The sequence below is a fragment of the Thalassophryne amazonica genome, chromosome 3, assembly GCF_902500255.1.
Source record: "Thalassophryne amazonica chromosome 3, fThaAma1.1, whole genome shotgun sequence".
Taxonomy (NCBI): domain Eukaryota; kingdom Metazoa; phylum Chordata; class Actinopteri; order Batrachoidiformes; family Batrachoididae; genus Thalassophryne; species Thalassophryne amazonica.
The window spans coordinates 109336660-109357469 of NC_047105.1; the positions used below are offsets into that span (position 1 = coordinate 109336660).

A 20810-nucleotide genomic window follows, 5' to 3' on the forward strand; every position below is an offset into this window, starting at 1 on the left:
TGCGCCTCCTTACTGAATCATGGAGGCTCTGACAAGGCTTGGATTGACAACAGTTGAGCTTGTGAAACTTTCCAATACTAGCTGAGCATGTCAGTTGCGATCAACCAGTGCAGTTCTTGAGCCCATTGTTTACCATTTTGGAGTGCCTTTCTGCCATTAGATCCCCCATAGCTGTTGGTCTCAGAGCAAAGCTCTATAAGTTCTCAGCAGTCTGTGCACTACTGATGTTTCAGTCACTTCTGTCTGTAACTGAAGGACTCCACAAGCTCTTTTAGAAAAAGACTTTAGACCTGGCAGAAGCGTTGATCTGCAAACAAGCATGTGTGACACACTTAAGTGCAAAAGCACACTTGCAGAGATGCATTTGCCATGGAGCTGTATGAGAGAATCAAAGTCCTGTAGTACACCCACACAATCCCTGTACCAGATGCCAAGACAAGGTATCCACCTGGGCCTTGTTTCACTCATGGTTAGTGGTTGGGTGAAGCCATTTATTGTCAAACAACTATCTTTTGTGGTAGCTGTGGACGAGGCTGTCTGATGGTAAAGCTGCCATTGAACATGTCTTGGACTTTACATCAATTACAAAGAAATACAAACAGTTTGTCACTCTGGTAAATCTGCATGGAGTAGACAGTTCTCAAACACTGAGTGACTGCGCAAGAAGAGGAGTGAGGAAAGCCACCAAGACACCCAGACAACCCAGAAGAAGTTATAGGCTTATGTGGCCGTGAATGGAGAAATTGTGCACAATGCAAACTGCATTTTGCATAAACAGATCAAATCTAGACTTGCATCTCAGATGTACCTTCTGGCAATTTGTAGCTAAACTTTCAGGTCTTCTTTTTAAGAAACTCCTCCTCTATACCATTTCATCATGAAGCTGTATAACTATGCAACTATAGTGGTTCTTTTTCTTTCCTCCTCTCGCTCCACTCCCAAACAGTTGGTGGCGGTAATTCACCGAGTCGGTTTGCAAACCGCCAAATACTTGACAGAAGAAGAGTCTATTTCCAGTGACTGACTCGTGCCACACATGAAGTCAGATGGTTCAAGTTATGTCGAAAGCGAGTACGTACTTTATCACTTTTTGTTACATGTATTCATTATTTGTGAAACAATTGTAGGTTGTGTTACATGGCTTTTGTCTGTTCCACTGTACAGAACAAAAACGAGCGAAACGTCTGGGCTTCACTGGGAAAATTAAGGTAAGCCTTAACTGGCAAATGCTAATAATTTGGTTGTTTTTTGTTTTTTTGGCGTGGCTATTTGTAACGTAGCCCTATTAATCATCCTAAATTGTATACATACGCAGCGCATCTTTGTTGTGGTTAAGGCTGTGTTTAGGGGTTATTGCTGTGGTAAGGGATAGAGTTTGTGCTGTATGTTAACATAAATACTGTATATGTGCAAGTACGTAGTCACCTAAGAGACGCTGCGTAACCATAGAAACTCACGGAGCATGAGGCTACAAACTCGATCCCTTACCATAGCGATATCCCTTACCTCTTTTTTCTTTCCATAAAGTTGCTATCCATGTGTAACAGTGTTATCTGTACATGGAGCGGGACTGGGTTCGAATCCCAGTCATGTTAAAGTTTTACTTTTTTTCTTCTACTTCAGGTATAAATGCATATATAACTGCAACATGTGATCGGTTTCTATATGACCAAAATAGGAGCTGTGTGTGAGTTCTCAGCATCACATCTGACCTGGTCCCAGTGGGTGTAGGACTCTGACAGGGCTGTCCCTTGCAATGTTGGGCAGGTTGGGAAGAAATCTTCTTCTCTACAAGAGTCAAGACAGAAGTCAGACTACCAGAGCAAGAATTTTAGCTGAGGAAGCTTCTGCGATTTGAAGCGAAACGTCCTCGCATCAAGCAACCCAATCCAGTCGAAGATTCAAGCTTCTCTATTATAGTTTGTAGTTACTTCTTACTACTACTACTACTACTACATCCAGTTTTATTTGTCATCTGCTGCGGGTGTCCCAGGTTCTGGGGTAGGCAGCAGGCAGCTATGTCTCACACCAGCTGTCCAGGCATCTCTGTCCAGTGATAGGGCTGTCACGATTAGGAATTTCTGGAGACGATTAATTGTCAGACAAATAATTGCGATTGACGAATATGTTGTCTATTTTTTTCTTTTTTTCCCTTCTTTATATTCTACTATTGTAGTATAATTACACAACTCTGGAAGAATGTTTGGCTTCTGTGAGTGGAGAAACTGGGAATGGTGCAACATTTTTATTTTTAATCTTCATTTTACATACAGTCCCAACTTTTTCTGAATTGTGGTTGTTTCTGTTGCATTTCTGGAATTGTTTCTCCTCATCAGTCACGTTTTGTGCTTAAACACCGCATTAAGCTCAAGATTGAACAAATAAATACCTTTGAAAAATAACAGCTGTTAAAGTTCAGAGTTCTCACCTGCTTTTTGTGATCTGTGCGTCTGAACATTGTTTTTTTTTTTTTTGTGGCTCAGTTCATTCATATATTCTCATTTTTTAAATATGTTTTTAAAGATATTTGACCGTTTATTTCATCTCATGATCTCATAAATTCAACATACGACGCGCACATGGTGTGAACAGGACGGTAACGGCAGAATCACACCTTTAGAGAAAGTTCAGAGAGAAGTAAAGGCAGCTTCACGTTTTCGTTCTGTTAACATGTTCACTCGGGTTAAAATCCTCTCTCTGCTCCGCACTCGCCGCGCACTGAACGTGTCGCGCCTGCATTCAGGAATGTCCCTCACCCACCCCCTCCCTCGCAGTCTGCAGCCTGTTAACTCCGCGCGCGCGCGCACACACAGGCACAGACACACACACCGACAGCTCTGCATTTTAGACGGCTTTTGAAGAAGACGGCACTGTTTTAATCGGCCGTCAGCCTCCTTGTTATTGTCCCGCCTTAAGACGAGAGCAAGGCTGCAGCACAATGACATCAGATTCTGAGTCGTTTTATGCTTTGTGGATAAAATAAATAATTCACGGTAATCGCGAATATGAAAAATAATCGCGATTGACGAATATTGTAATAATTGTGACAGCCCTATCCAGCGGGTCAGTACTGTCCATGTTGCAGTCTTTGATGTCAATTCTCACACATCGGCCATGTCTTCTGAGGTCTGCCACGCCCTCGGCGACCCGGAATCTCTGTATCCATGACAGAGTTGATGCACGATGACGCCCGTTTCACATGCCCATACCATCTTAGCCGCCGGGTATGTAGCGCTGCTCGACCCCCAGCTTTGCATGGAGCGCAGAAGAGGAGATATCATCCTGTGGTTTTACGCTGTAGATCCATCGTATCATGGATATCTTCCCTCAGGTCTTTAGCGAGATGTGTTTGGACGTAAGAATAGGGAGGAGTTTCTTGAACTTTTCTCATGCTGTAGTGCATCTGGCGATGATGCCAAGCTTGCAACCTTCTCCGGCACATAGCACATCACCGAGATAGCAGAAGCTGGGTTCCACATCGAGCATGGTCCCATCCACATCGACCTGGCTAACTGGTCTCTCATCAATTGAGTGAGCCAAAAAGTACTTCCAAAAAGTAACTGAGTTGCAGCATTATAAAAGTAACTGGTTACTAAGGAAAGTAACTATTGCATTATTTAAAAAAAAAAGTTAAAATATGTCAATGAATTTGGATCCCTCCCCCAAAGAACTTTGATTTCAACTGTATGGTCAGTTATTTATAATAAAACTGAATATTACATATGTTTATTGAATTAAATTAACACAGACATAGACAACATAGAATTATTAACAGTAGGGCTGAAACGATTCGTCGAGTAACTCGAATAATTCGAGTACAAAAAATGCTCGAGGCAAATTCTGTGCCTTGAAGCTCTGTTTAACATTGTAGTACATATGCTAGGCCTGTGTGTGGCGCTGTAATTTCCCCAGAAAAAAAAACCAGAAGACTACAGCATGCACATAAGCAGTGTAAGAGCTAATCAGTCTACACCAGAAGCTACAACTTTCCAACACAACACATAAAGTAAAATAAAGCCTTTTAAAAGAAAGAGGGTCCACGCTGATGATCTGAAATAGTTACTGTGCATTTTAAAGTGAAGCAGTGTGTTTGTGTATTTTTACAAAACACACGGTTTTGTTCACTGGCTGCTCTCCGCTCTACGTACACTTTAAGTCAATCAGTCAAAAACTGCCTTTATTCGGACTTGATCAGAGTTTTCATCGACAGGGTGCAGAGTGGATTTATCATTGTGGCTTTTGTGAAAAAGCTGCACTCCAGAACCCAGTTTTTTACAGGCTGTGCTCACCTTCACGTGCAGCCTGACTAGATTTAGGTATGTGACAAACGTCGCATTCTGCATCAGCTGACTTGGGCATTCAACAGTGGTGGCGCCATGAGCGTTTGTCCAGCAATGGTGTGCAGCAATGCTCTCTAAAACAATTATTTTGTTGTAATCTGTTGTATTTCATTCACTTACACACTTTCTGATGACGTAGTACACGTCTGCTGTGATTGGTGGAAAAAATTTTGGAACAGCCCATTTCACATCTGCACAATTTTTATTGGAAAATCGCTGTGTGTTCTCTTAATGAAAACCAGCATGGTTTTGATAAAAGGTGAGTAAAGTATTCCTTGTAAAGTAGATAGTATGTTTCTATAGATAGTAGTGAATAACTATGCAAAATTTGGTGAATATTGATTGACTCCCATGACTGCTATAGGGCCCCCAAAATAAGAGAGCTGCTCAAGCTCTCATGGCATCCATTTGTTGTTTGATTGCCTCTCAAATAAACATTATTTGTGAGCATTCTAGACTCCTAATTCAGTTGCAGAAGTTGAATTAAAATATGTAGATGGTATATTGTGGATTACCTTATTTATAATAAATTAGTAATAGCCAGATGGCTGGTAATTATGAATGCTGTATTTTCACATGGGGTACTCTCAGTCAGAGTGTTGGTCACGTGACCAATTTGGAGAAACCTGATTGCCCAGTTCCCTGTGTTTTGTAAACACTGCCATGTGATCTGTTCAGTTGACTGCTGCTTGGCATGGTTTCAATAATAAAATTGTGCTTTTTCAGGTCTGACAGTCATATTTGTTTGTTTTTAGATAAAGCTGTATTAAGCTTTAAAATGGTGTATTGTTTGTTGAAATTGTGCACAGTGCAAATACAAACACACACAAATTTGCTCACTCCAACGACCAAGACACTACATCAACAGCAATAGTCCAGGACTCTTAGGGAGAGCACTGGACTATTGATGTTGTTTAAAAACACAAAAATACTTTTTATCCAATTACTTGATTAAATACTTGCTAGAATGCTCTATTTAAAAAATATTCTATAGCTGCAGCCGTAATAAACAAAAAACATGGTACACTAATCTACATTACTTTAATGTTGCTGTGGGACAATTTAAGCCACCTTGACACTTGCACAAATTTGATTCCCACACTGTAAACTCATCGTAAACTGTTGTAAAGTGTGCGAGGCTGCCTGCCAGTGTGCAAAGAAAACTTTGAAATGCTCAAATTTTCTGGCACACAGATATTTTGTGCCACTTGCCTGAACTAGTTGTAAACATTGCGTAAACACTGCATGTCACTGCGTGTCGTTGCACGCAGGGCCTCGCGCAGTTTATAACAGTTTACAACAGTTTATGACAAATTTACTCATTGCCATGCAATCTTGTGTGTCAGTGCGGGGATCAAATTTATGCAAGTGTCAAGGTGGCTTTTCAAGCATACCATCCAATGACACGCATTGTCACAACGAATTGCACGACTGTTCGGAGCCAAAATTCATGCAAATGTCAAGGTGGCTTTACTTTTCTTAAAGCCACTTAACTTTACCTTTGTCAAATGTGGTAATATGTCAGTGAATTTGGATCCCTCCCCTGCCCCTTAATGAACTTTAAATTCATCTGTGTGATAGATGATTTGTAATAAAATTGAATATTAAATGTTGAATTAATTCAATGTACAAAAACATTGTACACTAATCTGCACCAATTTACTGTTGCCATAGGACAGTTTTGAAAACGTTTCATTCAAAATGAAAACGTTCTATCATGCTATAGATTTACAAATACAGTATTGATTGAATACTTGCGCATGATGTAATGATTAATACTACACTGAGGCTCGCCGTCGGAGGCTCTGAGCTTCCAAGTACCCAGGGCCACTACCTTGGACCGGGAGGACCAGTAACAAAATTAGTGCTACTGGTCCTGATCAGTAGGCTCAAAAAATATTTCTCTAATCCTGACGGGCGCAGCTGCTTTCTTTTGTTTTTGGGTAGTTGCCAGGTCTGCACTTTATAAATCAGACAGTTACTTTACAGTTACACTTTTCTTGCATCATGGGTGATTGTGGGAGAATGCCACCCTTTGGAGTAGTCCTGTTAATGAAGGTGTGTGTGTGACATCTGAGTGCCTGTCTGATTTTCCATTGTTTCTCCAGTAACCAATCAGTGTTTTGTTTTATTTGCGATTATTTAACTCATGCACTACATGGAGTGTCTGGTTGCCTTGTTGCACTGTGCTGATATTTAATTGACCAAATGGGCGGAAGTACTCGTACCTTACAACTAATTATATTTGGCACATTTTTCAAAAGGCTATAGATGGCCGAATGAGTGACGCTACAGGGAGGACAAAGCATCCTGTCAAGGACCACAGAAAACCAGAAGAAATCAGAACGCAAAGGGTAACTAGTTTTTTTCACACGCAAACAAGTATCTGGTACATTTTTTTTTTTTTTTTTTTAGATAAGCTACCTGTTTAATCCTTGTGTCTCTTTAGCTTCAGGATCTTCAAGAAAAGCAGAAGCTTTCCAGGGAACGTGAGCTGGTGAAGAGGAGGAATTTACAAAGCTTTCAGAATGACATCCTACAGAGGCAGAGAGCGTTTGAGCAGAGGGTAAAATATGAGTCTGTGGAGGTGAAAGGAGACGTGACACAATTGCTCCATCCTTTTACGTGTTGTAATCATTTATCCTTTTGTGTTTGCAGGAAGAAGAGATGCAGAGTTTAGAGAAACATTTTAATTTTGAAAATGAGAATTCAAGAAAGGCATATTACAGAGAATTCAGAAAGGTATGGTCGAAATATTTCATACCAAGATTTTGAATTTGTTTTCCTCCATTTCTCAGCTTAGTCAAAAGCCAGCAACAATCAGTACTCTCCATGAGTGATCTCCTCCAGTGGTTTGTTCCATTGAAAAGATTCCTTTTGCAACTAATTTTGTTGATTTTGTTTTTTATTTCTTAATATACTTGAGTTAATGAAGAAATTGTTTCAGCCTTCAAGCCTGCTATTCAGCAAACATTATACAAGTCTCTGAACAGTGATGGTAGTTTTCCACAAATTCCCAGAAATCCAGGTTTTTATATTTGTGGTGAATGTTTCCAGGATATTTTTGTTTTCCTGGCCCACGTCAGATTTAGTCTGTGGTCTTTTTTCATGATGCTTGTGTTTTGTAAAATGGCATGGAAACGTCTTTGATAGGACACCATAGTGGATATTAAGTCTCACCTTTTCATGTCACGATCCAAAACTGAAGGCTAATGCTTTTCCACATAGCAGCAAATGAGAGACACCATTACAGATTTTACCGTGAACTCCATGTTATGTTGAAACAACAAAGAAATGGATGGAAACGTTCTGCTGTAAGATTTAAAGTTTACCAAAGAGACAGTTACAGATTTTACCGTGAACTCCGCGTTATGTTGAAACGACAAAGAAATAGATGGAAACATTGGTCTGCTGTAAGATTTAAAGTTTACCAAAGAGACACAGTTACAGATTTTACTGTGAACTCCGCGTTATGTTGAAACAACAAAGAATTGGATGGAAACGTTGATCTGCTGTAAGATTTAAAGTTCACCAAAATGTGACCCAACTTTTTAAAATAATCGCTTATATAGAAAAGCTAACACTTTAATTTTATTAGGGGTCCAAGCTTGGTGGGGCTGGGGACAGCAGTTCCAAAACAAGGCTGGGAACATGTCTTTACACTTATTCACCTGCATGTGGCGCTGTAATAAAGAAAAATGCATTTTGCCCTGAAACATACTTTGCAAAAATCAGTCAGCAATCCAACAGTCAATCAAAATATATACATTCCCACAGTCTTTTAAGGGTAGTGAATGTTCTACAGTGGGCTATGCCTATTTCTGCTTGTCAATTTTTATGCAAAATTGCAACATATGTAAAACCTGTTTTTTCCAGCCTCTGCTTTTGTCATGAGTTTCATCTGCACCATAAGTTGCACATTCATTTAATGGACATGCACATGTTTATGTTAAGATGATTAAGTTCAGTAAACATGAAACATGGTCCAATGACACTGAAAAATTAACAACTAGAGACATTCATCACAAAATGCCCTGCGCGTGTATTATTTTCCATGCAATGTGCAGTAATATTTACTTGTATGGCTTGGGTATTTGGTTGAAGCCTTATGTGTTTGATGTAAACTGGGATATACAGTGGAAAAAATTGGAGATTGGCATAATATTTATTTAGAGGATGTGACAAACAGTGACCATAAAAAGTCTGTCACAGTCGCCAGCCTTCAAAACAAATGGAACCACTGGTGACCTTGAAATGGAGGTCAAGGTCACCGGCCTTCAAACCCATGCGAAGTACTCCTCCAAGGCATGTACCCACCAAGTATGAAGTTTCTACGAGCAAAAGGTGGCGAGCTATGTTGTGGCAAAGGATTTGACAGTTGTGACCATTGGTGACCTTGAAAGGTCAAGGTCACTGGCCTTCAAACCCATGCGAAGTATTCCTCCAAGGTATGTACCCACCAAATACATTGCGCTGAAGGATTTGACAGTTGTGACCACTGGTGACCTTCAAAAGTAGGTCAAGATCACTGGGCTTAGAACCCATGCAAAGTACTCCTGCAAGGCATGTACCCACCAAATATGAAGTTTTTGTGAGAAACTTCATATTTCATATCATCTGCCAAGAAGGGTGCAGGTTTTCTTTTGTAGCCACTGACTCCAGCAGGTGATTTCACTGACGAACTCATCCCATCTCCTCAAAGTGGTGTTAATCCTTTCCACTGGTTTATTTATTTATGGATTTGTTTCCTACTTGTTTGTACAGGTTTCCTCACCTGCCTTGCTGTTTTTAATGACAGGTAGTGGAGGCCTCAGATGTGATTTTGGAAGTTTTGGATGCACGTGACCCTCTTGGCTGCAGATGTCCTCAGGTGGAGCAGGCAGTCATTCAAAGTGGAACAAACAAGAAGATAGTTTTGGTCCTTAATAAAATTGGTTAGTCTAATGCATACATAAAAAGATGTTTGAGCTTTTTTTATTTTTTTGTAAGTTTTTTTAATTTAACTGTAAATCAAATAGCTGCATGAATTAGTGTTTGTCCTTGTCAAATGCTTGATGCTTAAAATTCTGATTGTACTTTCATTGTAGATCTTGTATCTAAGGAAATTGTGGAAAAGTGGATTCGGTATCTTCGTAATGAATTTCCTACTGTGGCTTTTAAGGCATCTACTCAGCAACAGAGCAAGAACTTGGTAAGCAATTAAACATTTATAATGTGACCATCTAAACTACAAATTAAATAAGATAGAGACAACTCTTGGTTTTTTCAACCTTCGCTCTCTGTCTCTCTCCCTCTCCTGGGAAAATATAGCTTGTGTATATTACATATCAACTTTTTCCTTGTATAGATGCAGCGTTTCATTCTTGTGTATAATCTGCACCCCAATATTTCAGATTAAAAAATAGGGAGAGAAGTGTGTTATGCACAAATAAATATGGTAGTTTTGCCCTTGACAGTACTTGTGTTCAGACTGAATACTGGACTGGTTACCATCATTTTTGTCTCTATTGAAAATTTCAACACAAGAACTTCCAAAAAACAATTGAAGGCCCAGCTTAAAAATCTGGAGTTTCCCTTTAAGGTATCCTGTAACATCCATTTTCTCAACAGCCATACTATATACAGTGAGGAAAATAAGTATTTGAACACCCTGTGATTTTGCAAGTTCTCCCACTTAGAAATCGTGGAGGGGTCTGAAATTTTCATCTTGGCTGCATGTCCACTGTGACAGACATAATCTAAAAAAAAAAAAATCCGGAAATCACAATGTATGATTTTTTTTATTTATTTTTTTTTTTTATAATTTATTTGTATGTTTCTGCTGCAAATAAGTATTTGAACACCTACCAACCAGCAAGAAGTCTGGCTCTCACAGACCTGTTAATTTTTCTTTAAGAAGCCCTCTTATTCTGCACTCTTTACCTGTATTAATCGCACCTGTTTGAACTTGTTACCTATATAAAAGACACCTGTTCACACACTCAATCAATCGCACTCCAACCTGTCCACCATAGCCAAGACCAAAGAGCTGTCTAAGGACACCAGGGACAAAACTGTAGACCTGCACAAGGCTGGGGTGGACTACAGGACAACAGGCAAGCAGCTTGGTAGAAGACAATAACTGTTATGATTATTTATTAAAAAGTGGAAGAAACACAAGATGACTGTCAATCTCCCTCGGTCTGGGATTCCATGCAAGATCTCACTTTGTGGGGTAAGGATGATTCTGAGAAAGCTCAGAACTACACAGGAGCACCTGGATGACCTGAAGAGAGCTGGGACCACAGTCACAAAGATTACATTAGTAACACATGATGCTGTCATGGTTTAAAATCCTGCAGGGTAGCAAGGTCCCCCTGCTCAAGCCAGCACATGTCCAGGCCCATTTGAAGTTCACCAGTGACCGTCTGGATGATCCAGAGGAGGCATGGGAGAAGGTCATGTGGTCAGATGAGACCAGAATAGAGCTTTTTGGAATCAGCTCCACTTACCATGTTTAGAGGATGAGAACCATCCCAACCGTGAAGCATGGGGGTGGAAACATCATACTCTGGGGGTGCTCTTCTGCAAAGGGGACAGTACGACTGCACCGTATTGAAGGGAGGATGGATGGGGCCATGTATTGCGAGATTTTGGCAAACAACCTCCTTCCCTCAGTAAGAGCATTGAAGATGGGTCATGGCTGGGTCTTCCAGCATGACAATGACCCCAAACACACAGCCAGGGCAACTAAGGAGGGGCTCCGTAAGAAGCATTTCAAGTTCCTGGAGTGGCCTGGCCAGTCTGCAGACCTGAACTCAATAGAAGATCTTTGGAGGGAGCTGAAACTCCAAACCTGAAAGATCTAGAAAAGATCTGTATGGAGGAGTGGACCAAAATCCCTGCTGTAGTGTGTGCAAACCTGGTGAAAAACTACAGGAAGCGTTTGACCTCTGTAATTGCAAACAAAGGCTACTGTAACAAATATTAACATTGATTTTCACAGGTGTTCAAATACTTATTTGAGTTGGACCTTGGAAAGAACAACTCAGTTTACACACACAGAAAATGATCATGCAGGAGACACTGAATTTCTTTTCCTGATCAGGAGAGAACAAACGAGTGAGTCCCTTCGTCAAGAACTGTCGTCTGCTCTGAAGGCCCCGCCCATTTGCTTCCCCTTTTTATTGAATATAGTTACATGCAAGCATATAGGAGTGACAATATCACAAAACAATGGAAAGACACAAAGTCTGGTCTCACGTTGATATGAAAAGTGTTATGGCTTTGAGCCGTCAGTCTCCTAGGCTTCCCATAATAATGTCCAGCCCTGAACCAGTGTGCCGGTCACACTGCTCTTCCCACAAGGCTGAACCGTTAATTAAAGATGCACATCTGCGCTTAGCAAAAACATAACTCTAGCAACACAGTCTGCACATTGACTAAGCCAAAGATCATCTGCTCACTTTCTCGTGTGGCAGTTTTAATGATTGCTTTAACAATGAGTAATTATTTAAAGGAATAATGGTACATGAACTCTCACAAATGCATATATGTATATATGAAAAACAGAGAACAAAATCAAAGACACAATCACAGAGAGTACATCAAAGTGAAGACATTAACAATCAAAGTAAAGACATTAATATTTGATAATAATATTGACAATATATATTGATAATATATAGAAAACCCTGTCACTTATTTTCCTCACTGTATATGAACTTTTTTCCCTTGTGACTCCTGCAGAAACGCAGTAATGTACCAGTGACACAAGCCACCACAGAACTTCTTAGTAGCAGTGCTTGTATCGGTGCAGACTGCCTGATGAAGTTGCTCGGAAACTATTGCCGCAACCTGGATATAAAGACGGCCATCACCGTAGGTGTTGTAGGTAAGAACAGAGTCTCGTCTTTAACTTAATTCTGTGTGTCATGCGAGTTTTACTAGATTTAAACAGGGATGAAAAATCTCAGCTTTTTCGTGAAATTCTGCTTTTTTGCCATTTGTCTGGGTCATTTTTGAGACGAGTGATCAGTAGCAGTCATTGCTGAAGTTAGTGTTTTTTATATCAGGCAGCTTGGGCAGCTATTTCTATAATGGGGCCGTGAGTGCGCTCATAATTGTTATTTTTTCCTTGTAAAAACCTTAAAGTGCATATGTCTGTGAGTAATACTTACCTTTTTATGTTAAACTGACCTGTTATGGTCTTCTGAAACAGCTGATAGATGTATTTTATAACTTAGAAACAGGAGCAATGCTAACACATTAGCATGTCTATGGCATTTTCAATGTTAAAGTTAGCATTAGAGTCAAATCCATTACAAATTGTAATATTCCTTTATTTATGCATTGTAATCATAACATTATAAAAAGTAAAGCAACAGGCAATATAAAGTTTGTTCCAAAAGGAGTGGGAAGAAGTCTAAAAATGAATAATAATATAAACTTACTGAATAATATTTCAATTTTTCAATTTTTTTTTCTTATTATTTTAACTTAGATGTGTTATGTACTAATTGTACAGTAAGTATTGCTACTGTTTTAACTATTGTGGATTAAAATTTTTGATACGTGCTTTTATGTACTATTGTACAAACTTTAATCACACAATAAATGTTATGTCACAGTGGCTTGCAAAATTATTCAGGCCCTTGGTATTTCACGCATTTTAATTTGTTTATGGCATTTCAAATACAGAAAGGCTTTTCAATATAAAAATTTCAAAAACGATCTTCCTTATACTCAAACTGAAAGTAAATCTCTACAACTTGATAGAAACTAATTAAAAATATAAAAGCTAAGATGATGGGTTCCATAAGTAATCAGCCCCTTTGGTATAATACCTGGAAATAATCAGTTTAATTGCCACTTTTCTTCAGACAAGTCATGGGATGGATACGTGAACATTTCCAAGTCACTGAATATGTCTTGAACTTTATTTACATTAGTTATGAAGAAATACAAACAATATGGCACTCTATAGTAAATCTGTGTGGAGTAGACAGTTCTCAGAAACTGAGTGACTGTGCAAGAAGGAAAAGAGTGAGGAAAGCCACCAAGACACCCACACAACCCAGAAGAAGTTATAGGCTTCTGTGACTGTGACTGGAAAAAATTGTGCACAGTGCATGTTTTGCATTTTGTATTACCAGTTATACAGCTTCATGATGAAGTGGCACAGAGGAGGGTTTTCTTTGACCAAGACATTAAATCTAGGGTTGCAACTCAGATGTACCTTCTGGCAAATTGTAGCTGAACTTTTCAATAAAATTCTCCCCAATAATTTTTGGTTTCAGCTTTTCTTGTTTTTCCACCACTTTCACCCCTGATTTAAACCTTTGCCACTCCTGTTTTGTAGGTTTTCCAAATGTAGGAAAGAGCAGTTTGATTAACAGTCTGAAGCGAGCACGGGCATGCAGTGTTGGAGCCACACCTGGTGTCACAAAGTAAGTATTAATTGTTGACCTTCTGGCATTGTGAAATCCTGCTTGTTTTCTGCCTGTTTAGCTGATGTGTCCCATTTATTTCAGGTGCCTTCAAGAGGTTCATTTGGACAAACACATTAAGCTTCTGGATTGTCCTGGCATTGTAATGGCAAATTCATCAACAGACGCAGCAATGATTCTTCGTAACTGTATAAAAATTGAACAGCTTGTAGATCCCCTTCCACCTGTGGAAGCCATTCTCCGACGCTGCAGCAAGGCACAGGTCTGTTATGGTTTCACATCCACTGACTCTTTAATTTACTGTATATGTTGCTCTGACAGCAATTTTACGGAACGTGCAGATCATGGAGCACTACAAAGTTCCAGACTTTCATTCAGCTCTGGAGTTCTTAGCATTGCTGGCTCGACGTCAGGGTAAACTGCGGAAGGGAGGACTGCCTGATACTGACAAAGCAGCAAAGAGTGTATTAATGGACTGGACAGGGTAGGTCAAGCAAGAATTCAGAGTTTGTTATCCATCTCTGCTCTTTACATTGTCTTATTCAGTTTGTTTTGTTGATCAGGGGAAGGATTAGCTACTTCACACACCCCCCAGAGACTCACAGTCTCCCCACACACATCAGCGCTGAGATTGTTTCAGAGATGGGAAAAGCTTTTGACTGGGATGAACTTGAAAAGGGAAATCAGGAGGTTATTGCAGGTGAGTTAAGGTTTTGTTTATTCCAATTTTCTTAACTAAGCTTTGTGATAACCACGGAGATGGTTTTGATTTAAAGTAGCGATGGACCAATGTGATCTCAAAGATGGCTAACAGTCCAAATAAAGTATATTTGGACTGATTTTCAAAGCACTATTAGGAATTTTCAAAGCTGAAGCTTCAAGCTTGAAAGCCCCTGGTTGTGGTTACTGATTGGATCTAATTATTTCAACATACAGTGCCCTCAAAAAAGTATTGGAACACTTGGTATGTCACACATTTTAATTTGTTTATACCATTTTAAATACAAAAATGATGAAAAATACAATAAATAAATAAAAATTATTAAATGATCTTCCTTAAACTCAAACTGAAAGTAAATCTCTACAACTTGATATAAATGAATTAAAAATATAAAAGCCAAGATGATGGGTTGCAGAAGCAATAGAACGTTTTGGTATAATATCTGTAAATCAGTTTTATTCCCAGTTTTCTTAAGATGTGAGGGGATGGATACATGAACTCGGATTTTATTTACATCATTTATGAAGAAATACAAACAGTATGGCACTCTGTGGTACATCTGTATGGAGTAGACAGTTTTCAAAAACTGAGTGACTGTGCAAGAAAGAGAAACTTGAGGAAAACCACCAACACACACAGACAACCCAGAAGAAGTTATAGGCTTCTCTGGCTGTGATTGGAGAAATGTGCATAGTGTTTGCATTTTGTATCATACCGCTTCATGATGAAGTGGTACAGATGAGGAGTTTCTTAAAAAGAAGACCTGAAAGTTTAGCTATAATTTGCCAGAAGGTACATCTGAGATCCAAGCCTAGATTTGATGTTTTGGTGAAAGAAAATCCTCCTCTGTACCACTTCTTAATCAACTTTCCAGAAGGACAACCATCTTTTCAGCAATCCACCAATCAGGCCTGCATGGTAGAGTGGCCAGACAGACGCCCCTCCTTAGTTAAAGGCACAGGGCAGCCCTCCTGGAGTTTGCCCAAAGGTACCTGAAGGACTCTCAGACCACCTGGTTTGATGAGAAGAAGATTGACTTTTTGGCGTGAATGCCATATGTCATGTTTGGAGGAAACCAGGCACCATCCCTACAGTGAAGCATGGTGGGGGCAGCATCATGCAGTGAGGATGTTTTTCAGCGTCAGGAACTGGGAGATTAGTCAGGATTGAGGGAAAGATGAATGCAGCAATGTACAGAGACATCCTGGATGAAAACCTGCTCCATAGCGTTCTTGACCTCAGACTTGGTGGGGAAAGTTTTTTTTTTTTTCATCTTTCAGCAGGACAATGACCCTAAGCACACAGCCAAGATATCAAAGTAGTGGCTTCAGGACAACTCTGTGAATGTCCACTAGTGGTCCAGTCAGAGCCCAGACCTGAATCTGCTTGAACAGCTCTGGAAAAATCTGAAAATGTATTGAGCAAAGGGTGTGAATATTCCTGTCCCTGAGTTTTTTTAGGTGTGTGTGTGTGTGTGTGTATATATGTATGTATGTGTATGTATGTATGTGTATATATGTATGTATGTGTGTATAGTAAAGTAAGTCCCTTCGGCTGCTCCCTTGTTTGCACTTGGGGTCGCCACAGCAAATCCAAGGTGGATCTGCATGTTTGAATTGGCACAAGTTTTACGCCGGATGCCCTTCCTGACGCAACTCCACATTACATGGAGAAATGTGGCAGGTGTGGGATTTGAACCCGGAACCTTCTGAACTGAAACCAAGCGCATTAACCACTTGGCCATCACCCCTGCCGATATATGTGTGTGTGTGTATGTGTATATATATATATATATATATATATATATATATATGTGTGTGTGTATGTGTGTGTATGTATATATACGAGGGCTGTGAGAAAAGTAACGGACCTTTTTATTTTTTTCAAAAACTATATGGATTTGATTCATATGTTTTTACGTCAACCAAGCTTGAACCTTCGTGCGCATGCGTGAGTTTTTCCACGCCTGTCGGTAGCGTCATTCGCCTGTGAGCACGCCTTGTGGGAGGAATGGTCCAGCCCCCTCGTCGGATTTTCATTGTCAGGAAATGGCGGAATGATTTGGGCTTTTTTTTCCATCAGAATTTTTTCAGAAACTGTTAGAGACAAGCAGCTGGAAACCATTCGAAAAATTTGTCTGGCTTTCGGTGAAAATTTTACGGGCTTCACAGAGAATAAGGAGTGTTACTACAGTTTTAAGGACGCCCCACAATGGTGCACGGCGCGCTGCGCTCCGAGCCGCCATCGAGAGGCAGAAAACACCACATCATTTCTAAACGGATGGCTGTGTGGAGCTGGGGCCGTCGTGAGCAATTTCTCTGGTTATCACAAGAGCTGGACATCAGCCATTTTCCGGCAGATTTCACTTTTAACAAGAGATTTTGTCATGGAAAGCTGCGCGGAGGCTTCGCGCGTCAGGACCGATTCGCTGATCGAGCGAGACAAAGGAACACCTCCGTTTCGGAGTGCCAGGGGACAAGTCGGGACATTCCCAGCTCTCCACAATTTCTCTTATACTCACTGGGCTGGTAAACATTGAAAGCCGAGATAGGCATGTCCCAACTTGCCCCCTGGCACTCCGAAACGGAGGTGTTTCTTTGTCTTTGTAAAATTTTCACCGAAAGCCAGATAAATTTTTCGAATGGTTTCCAGCTGCTTGTCTCTAACAGTTTCTGAAAAAATTCTGATGGAAAAAAAGCCCAAATCATTCTGCCATTTCCTCGCAATGAAACGACGACGAGAGGGGTGGACCAGTGCTCACTCAAAGCCTGCCCACAGGCGAATGACGCAACTGACAGGCGTGGAAAAACTCAAGCATGCGCACGAAAGTTCAAGCTTGGCTGACGTAAAAACATATGAATCAAATCCATATAGTTTTTGAAAAAAATAAAAAGGTACGACACTTTTCTCACAGACCTCGTGTGTATATATATATATATATATATATATATATATATATAAATTTGCAAAAACTTCAAAAACCTTTTTTCTTGTTGTCATAATGGTGTTGTGAGTAGAATTTACTCCATTTTTCAATAAGGCTGTAACATAACAAAATGTGGGAAAAGTGAAGCGCTGTTAATACTTTCCGGATGCACTGTATATGGTGGAGTGGGCATCCTGATGAACATAATATTGACTGCACACTCTTCTCACGCTTTCTACGCTTTGCAAACATAATACCCATTACTACATTGGATGATGTTGAAATTGAGGATGGCCCAGTGGTTGTTCAAGCAATAGCAACGATTTCATGTCTGCGACCTATAAAAAAAATGACTGACATTTATACAGTGAATGATTATTAGCATTATTAATGGATATTGGAGTCATCATATAAATGGCCTGACTTCTTCACGTGTGAATGTTTGTACTGTTCCATTGTTATGCCAGTCACATGGTAGAAAGGTCAACAACATGCCCACCATTGACTCACCACACATGATTTAGTTTGCTATTATGCAGATGTAGTACTAGAGAACTGACATGTTCAACTCTGTATAATGTGTCCTCCAACTGATTTCACATCTCTTCTGTCATTTCCTTCGGATAATGTCTGAACAAATTCTGGAATGCAGTGCAAATGTCAAAGACGCTCTATTACAACCCCTGGCAATAATTATGGAATCACCGGCCTCAGAGGATGTTCATTCAGTTGTTAATTTTGTAGAAAAAAAGCAGATCACAGACATGACACAAAACTAAAGTCATTTCAAATGGCAACTTTCTGGCTTTAAGAAACACTATAAGAAATCAGGAAAAAAAATTGTGGCAGTCAGTAACGGTTACTTTTTTAGACCAAGCAGAGGGAAAAAAATATGGACTCACTCCATTCTGAGGAATAAATTATGGAATCACCCTGTAAATCTTCATCCCCAAAACTAACACCTGCATCAAATCAGATCTGCTCGTTAGTCTGCATCTAAAAAGGAGTGATCGCACCTTGGAGAGCTGTTGCACCAAGTGGACTGACATGAATCATGGCTCCAACACGAGAGATGTCAATTGAAACAAAAGAGAGGATTATCAAACTCTTAAAAGAGGGTAAATCATCACGCAAAGTGGCAAAAGATGTTGGTTGTTCACAGTCAGCTGTGTCTAAACTCTGGACCAAATACAAACAACATGGGAAGGTTGTTAAAGGCAAACATACTGGTAGACCAAGGAAGACATCAAAGTGTCAAGACAGAAAACTTAAAGCAATATGTCTCAAAAATCGAAAATGCACAACAAAACAAATGAGGAACGAATGGGAGGAAACTGGAGTCAACCTCTGTGACCGAACTGTAAGAAACCGCCTAAAGGAAATGGGATTTACATACAGAAAAGCTAAACGAAAGCCATCATTAACACCTAAACAGAAAAAAACAAGGTTACAATGGGCTAAGGAAAAGCAATCGTGGACTGTGGATGACTGGATGAAAGTCATATTCAGCGATGAATCTCGAATCTGCATTGGGCAAGGTGATGATGCTGGAACTTTTGTTTGGTGCCGTTCCAATGAGATTTATAAAGATGACTGCCTGAAGAGAACATGTAAATTTCCACAGTCATTGATGATATGGGGCTGCATGTCAGGTAAAGGCACTGGGGAGATGGCTGTCATTACATCATCAATAAATGCACAAGTTTACATTGATATTTTGGACACTTTTCTTATCCCATCAATTGAAAGGATGTTTGGGGATGATGAAATCATTTTTCAAGATGATAATGCATCTTGCCATAGAGCAAAAACTGAAAACATTCCTTGCAAAAAGACACATAGGGTCAATGTCATGGCCTGCAAATAGTCCGGATCTTAATCCAATTGAAAATCTTTGGTGGAAGTTGAAGAAAATGGTCCATGACAAGGCTCCAACCTGCAAAGCTGATCTGGCAACAGCAATCAGAAAGTTGGAGCCAGATTGATGAAGAGTACTGTTTGTCACTCATTAAGTCCATGCCTCAGAGACTGCAAGCTGTTATAAAAGCCAGAGGTGGTGCAACAAAATACTAGTGATGTATTGGAGCGTTCTTTTGTTTTTCATCATTCCATAATTTATTCCTCAGAATTGAGTGATTCCATATTTTTTTCCCTCTGCTTGGTCTAAAAAAGTAACCGTTACTGACTACCACAAATTTTTTTCCTGATTTCTTACAGTGTTTCTTAAAGCCAGAAAGTTGCCATTTGAAATGACTTTAGTTTTGTGTCATGTCTGTGATCTGCTTTTTTTCTACAAAATTAAACAACTGAATGAACATCGTCCGAGGCCGGTGATTCCATAATTTTTGCCAGGGGTTGTATGTGCATATACGTTCTGAACACAACCTATAATCTTCTTCTTTGTCTTTCGGCTGCTCCCGTTAGGCGTCGCCACAGCAGATCAATCGTTTCCATCTCACCCTGTCCTCTATATCTTCCTCTGTCACACCAACCACATGCATGTCCTCCCTCAGCACATTCATAAACCTCCTCTTTGGCCTCCCTCTTCTCCTGCCTGGTGGCTCCATCCTCAGCATCCTTCTCCCTATATACCCTGGGTCCCTCCTCTGCATATGTCCAAACCATCTCAATCTCGCCTCTCTGACTTTGTCTCCACACCGTCCCACCTGAGCTGTCCTTCTGATATGTTCATTCCTAATCTTGTCCATTCTTGTCACTCCCAAAGAGAATCTCAACATCTTCAGCTCTGCCACCTCCAGCTCTGCCTCCTGTCTTTTTTGTTAATGCCACCGTCTCTAAACCGTACAACATAGCTGGTCTCACTACTGTCTTGTAAACTTTCCCCTTCACTCTTGCTGATATTCTTCGGTCACAAATCACTCCTGCCACCTTTCTCCACCCACTCCACCCTGCCTGCACTCTCTTCTTCACCTCTCTACCACACTCTCCATTACTTTGAACAGTTGACCCCAAATATTTAAACTCATCTACTTTCAGTACTTCTACTCCTTGTAACTGCACTATTCCTCTGGGCTCCCTCCCATTCACACACATGTACTCATTCTTGCTCCTACTGACTTTCATTCCCCTTCTCCACCTCTCCAGACTAGACTCAACTTGCTCTCTACTCTCACTACAGATCACAGTGTCATCTGCAAACATCATAGTCCATGGGGACTCCTGTCTGATCTCATCCGTCAACCTGTCCATCACCACTGCAAACAAAGGACTCAGAGCTGATCCTTGGTGTAACCCCACCTCCACCTTGAATGAGTCTGTCATTCCGACTGCGCATCTCACCGCTGTCACGCTATTCTTGTACATGTCCTGCACTACCCTAACCTACTTCTCTGCCACTCCAGACTTCCTCATACAATACAACAGCTCTTCACTTG

The 20810-nt window shown here is 40.3% G+C and overlaps 1 protein-coding gene across 1 annotated transcript in view; it reads left to right on the forward strand.

Moving 5' to 3' along the window:
• Window positions 1-966: 966 nt before the first annotated feature.
• gnl3l (guanine nucleotide binding protein-like 3 (nucleolar)-like) overlaps window positions 967-20810 on the forward strand; it is a 36384-nt gene continuing 16540 nt past the window's right edge. Inside the window, exons 1-12 of the mRNA XM_034167283.1 lie at window positions 967-1071; window positions 1165-1208; window positions 6605-6694; window positions 6790-6906; window positions 6999-7082; window positions 9139-9274; window positions 9428-9531; window positions 12069-12213; window positions 13681-13768; window positions 13853-14030; window positions 14110-14252; window positions 14332-14468. Coding sequence (XP_034023174.1) covers window positions 1047-1071; window positions 1165-1208; window positions 6605-6694; window positions 6790-6906; window positions 6999-7082; window positions 9139-9274; window positions 9428-9531; window positions 12069-12213; window positions 13681-13768; window positions 13853-14030; window positions 14110-14252; window positions 14332-14468 — 1291 coding nt within the window. The 5' untranslated portion in view covers window positions 967-1046. The remainder of the gene's footprint in view (window positions 1072-1164; window positions 1209-6604; window positions 6695-6789; window positions 6907-6998; window positions 7083-9138; window positions 9275-9427; window positions 9532-12068; window positions 12214-13680; window positions 13769-13852; window positions 14031-14109; window positions 14253-14331; window positions 14469-20810) is intronic.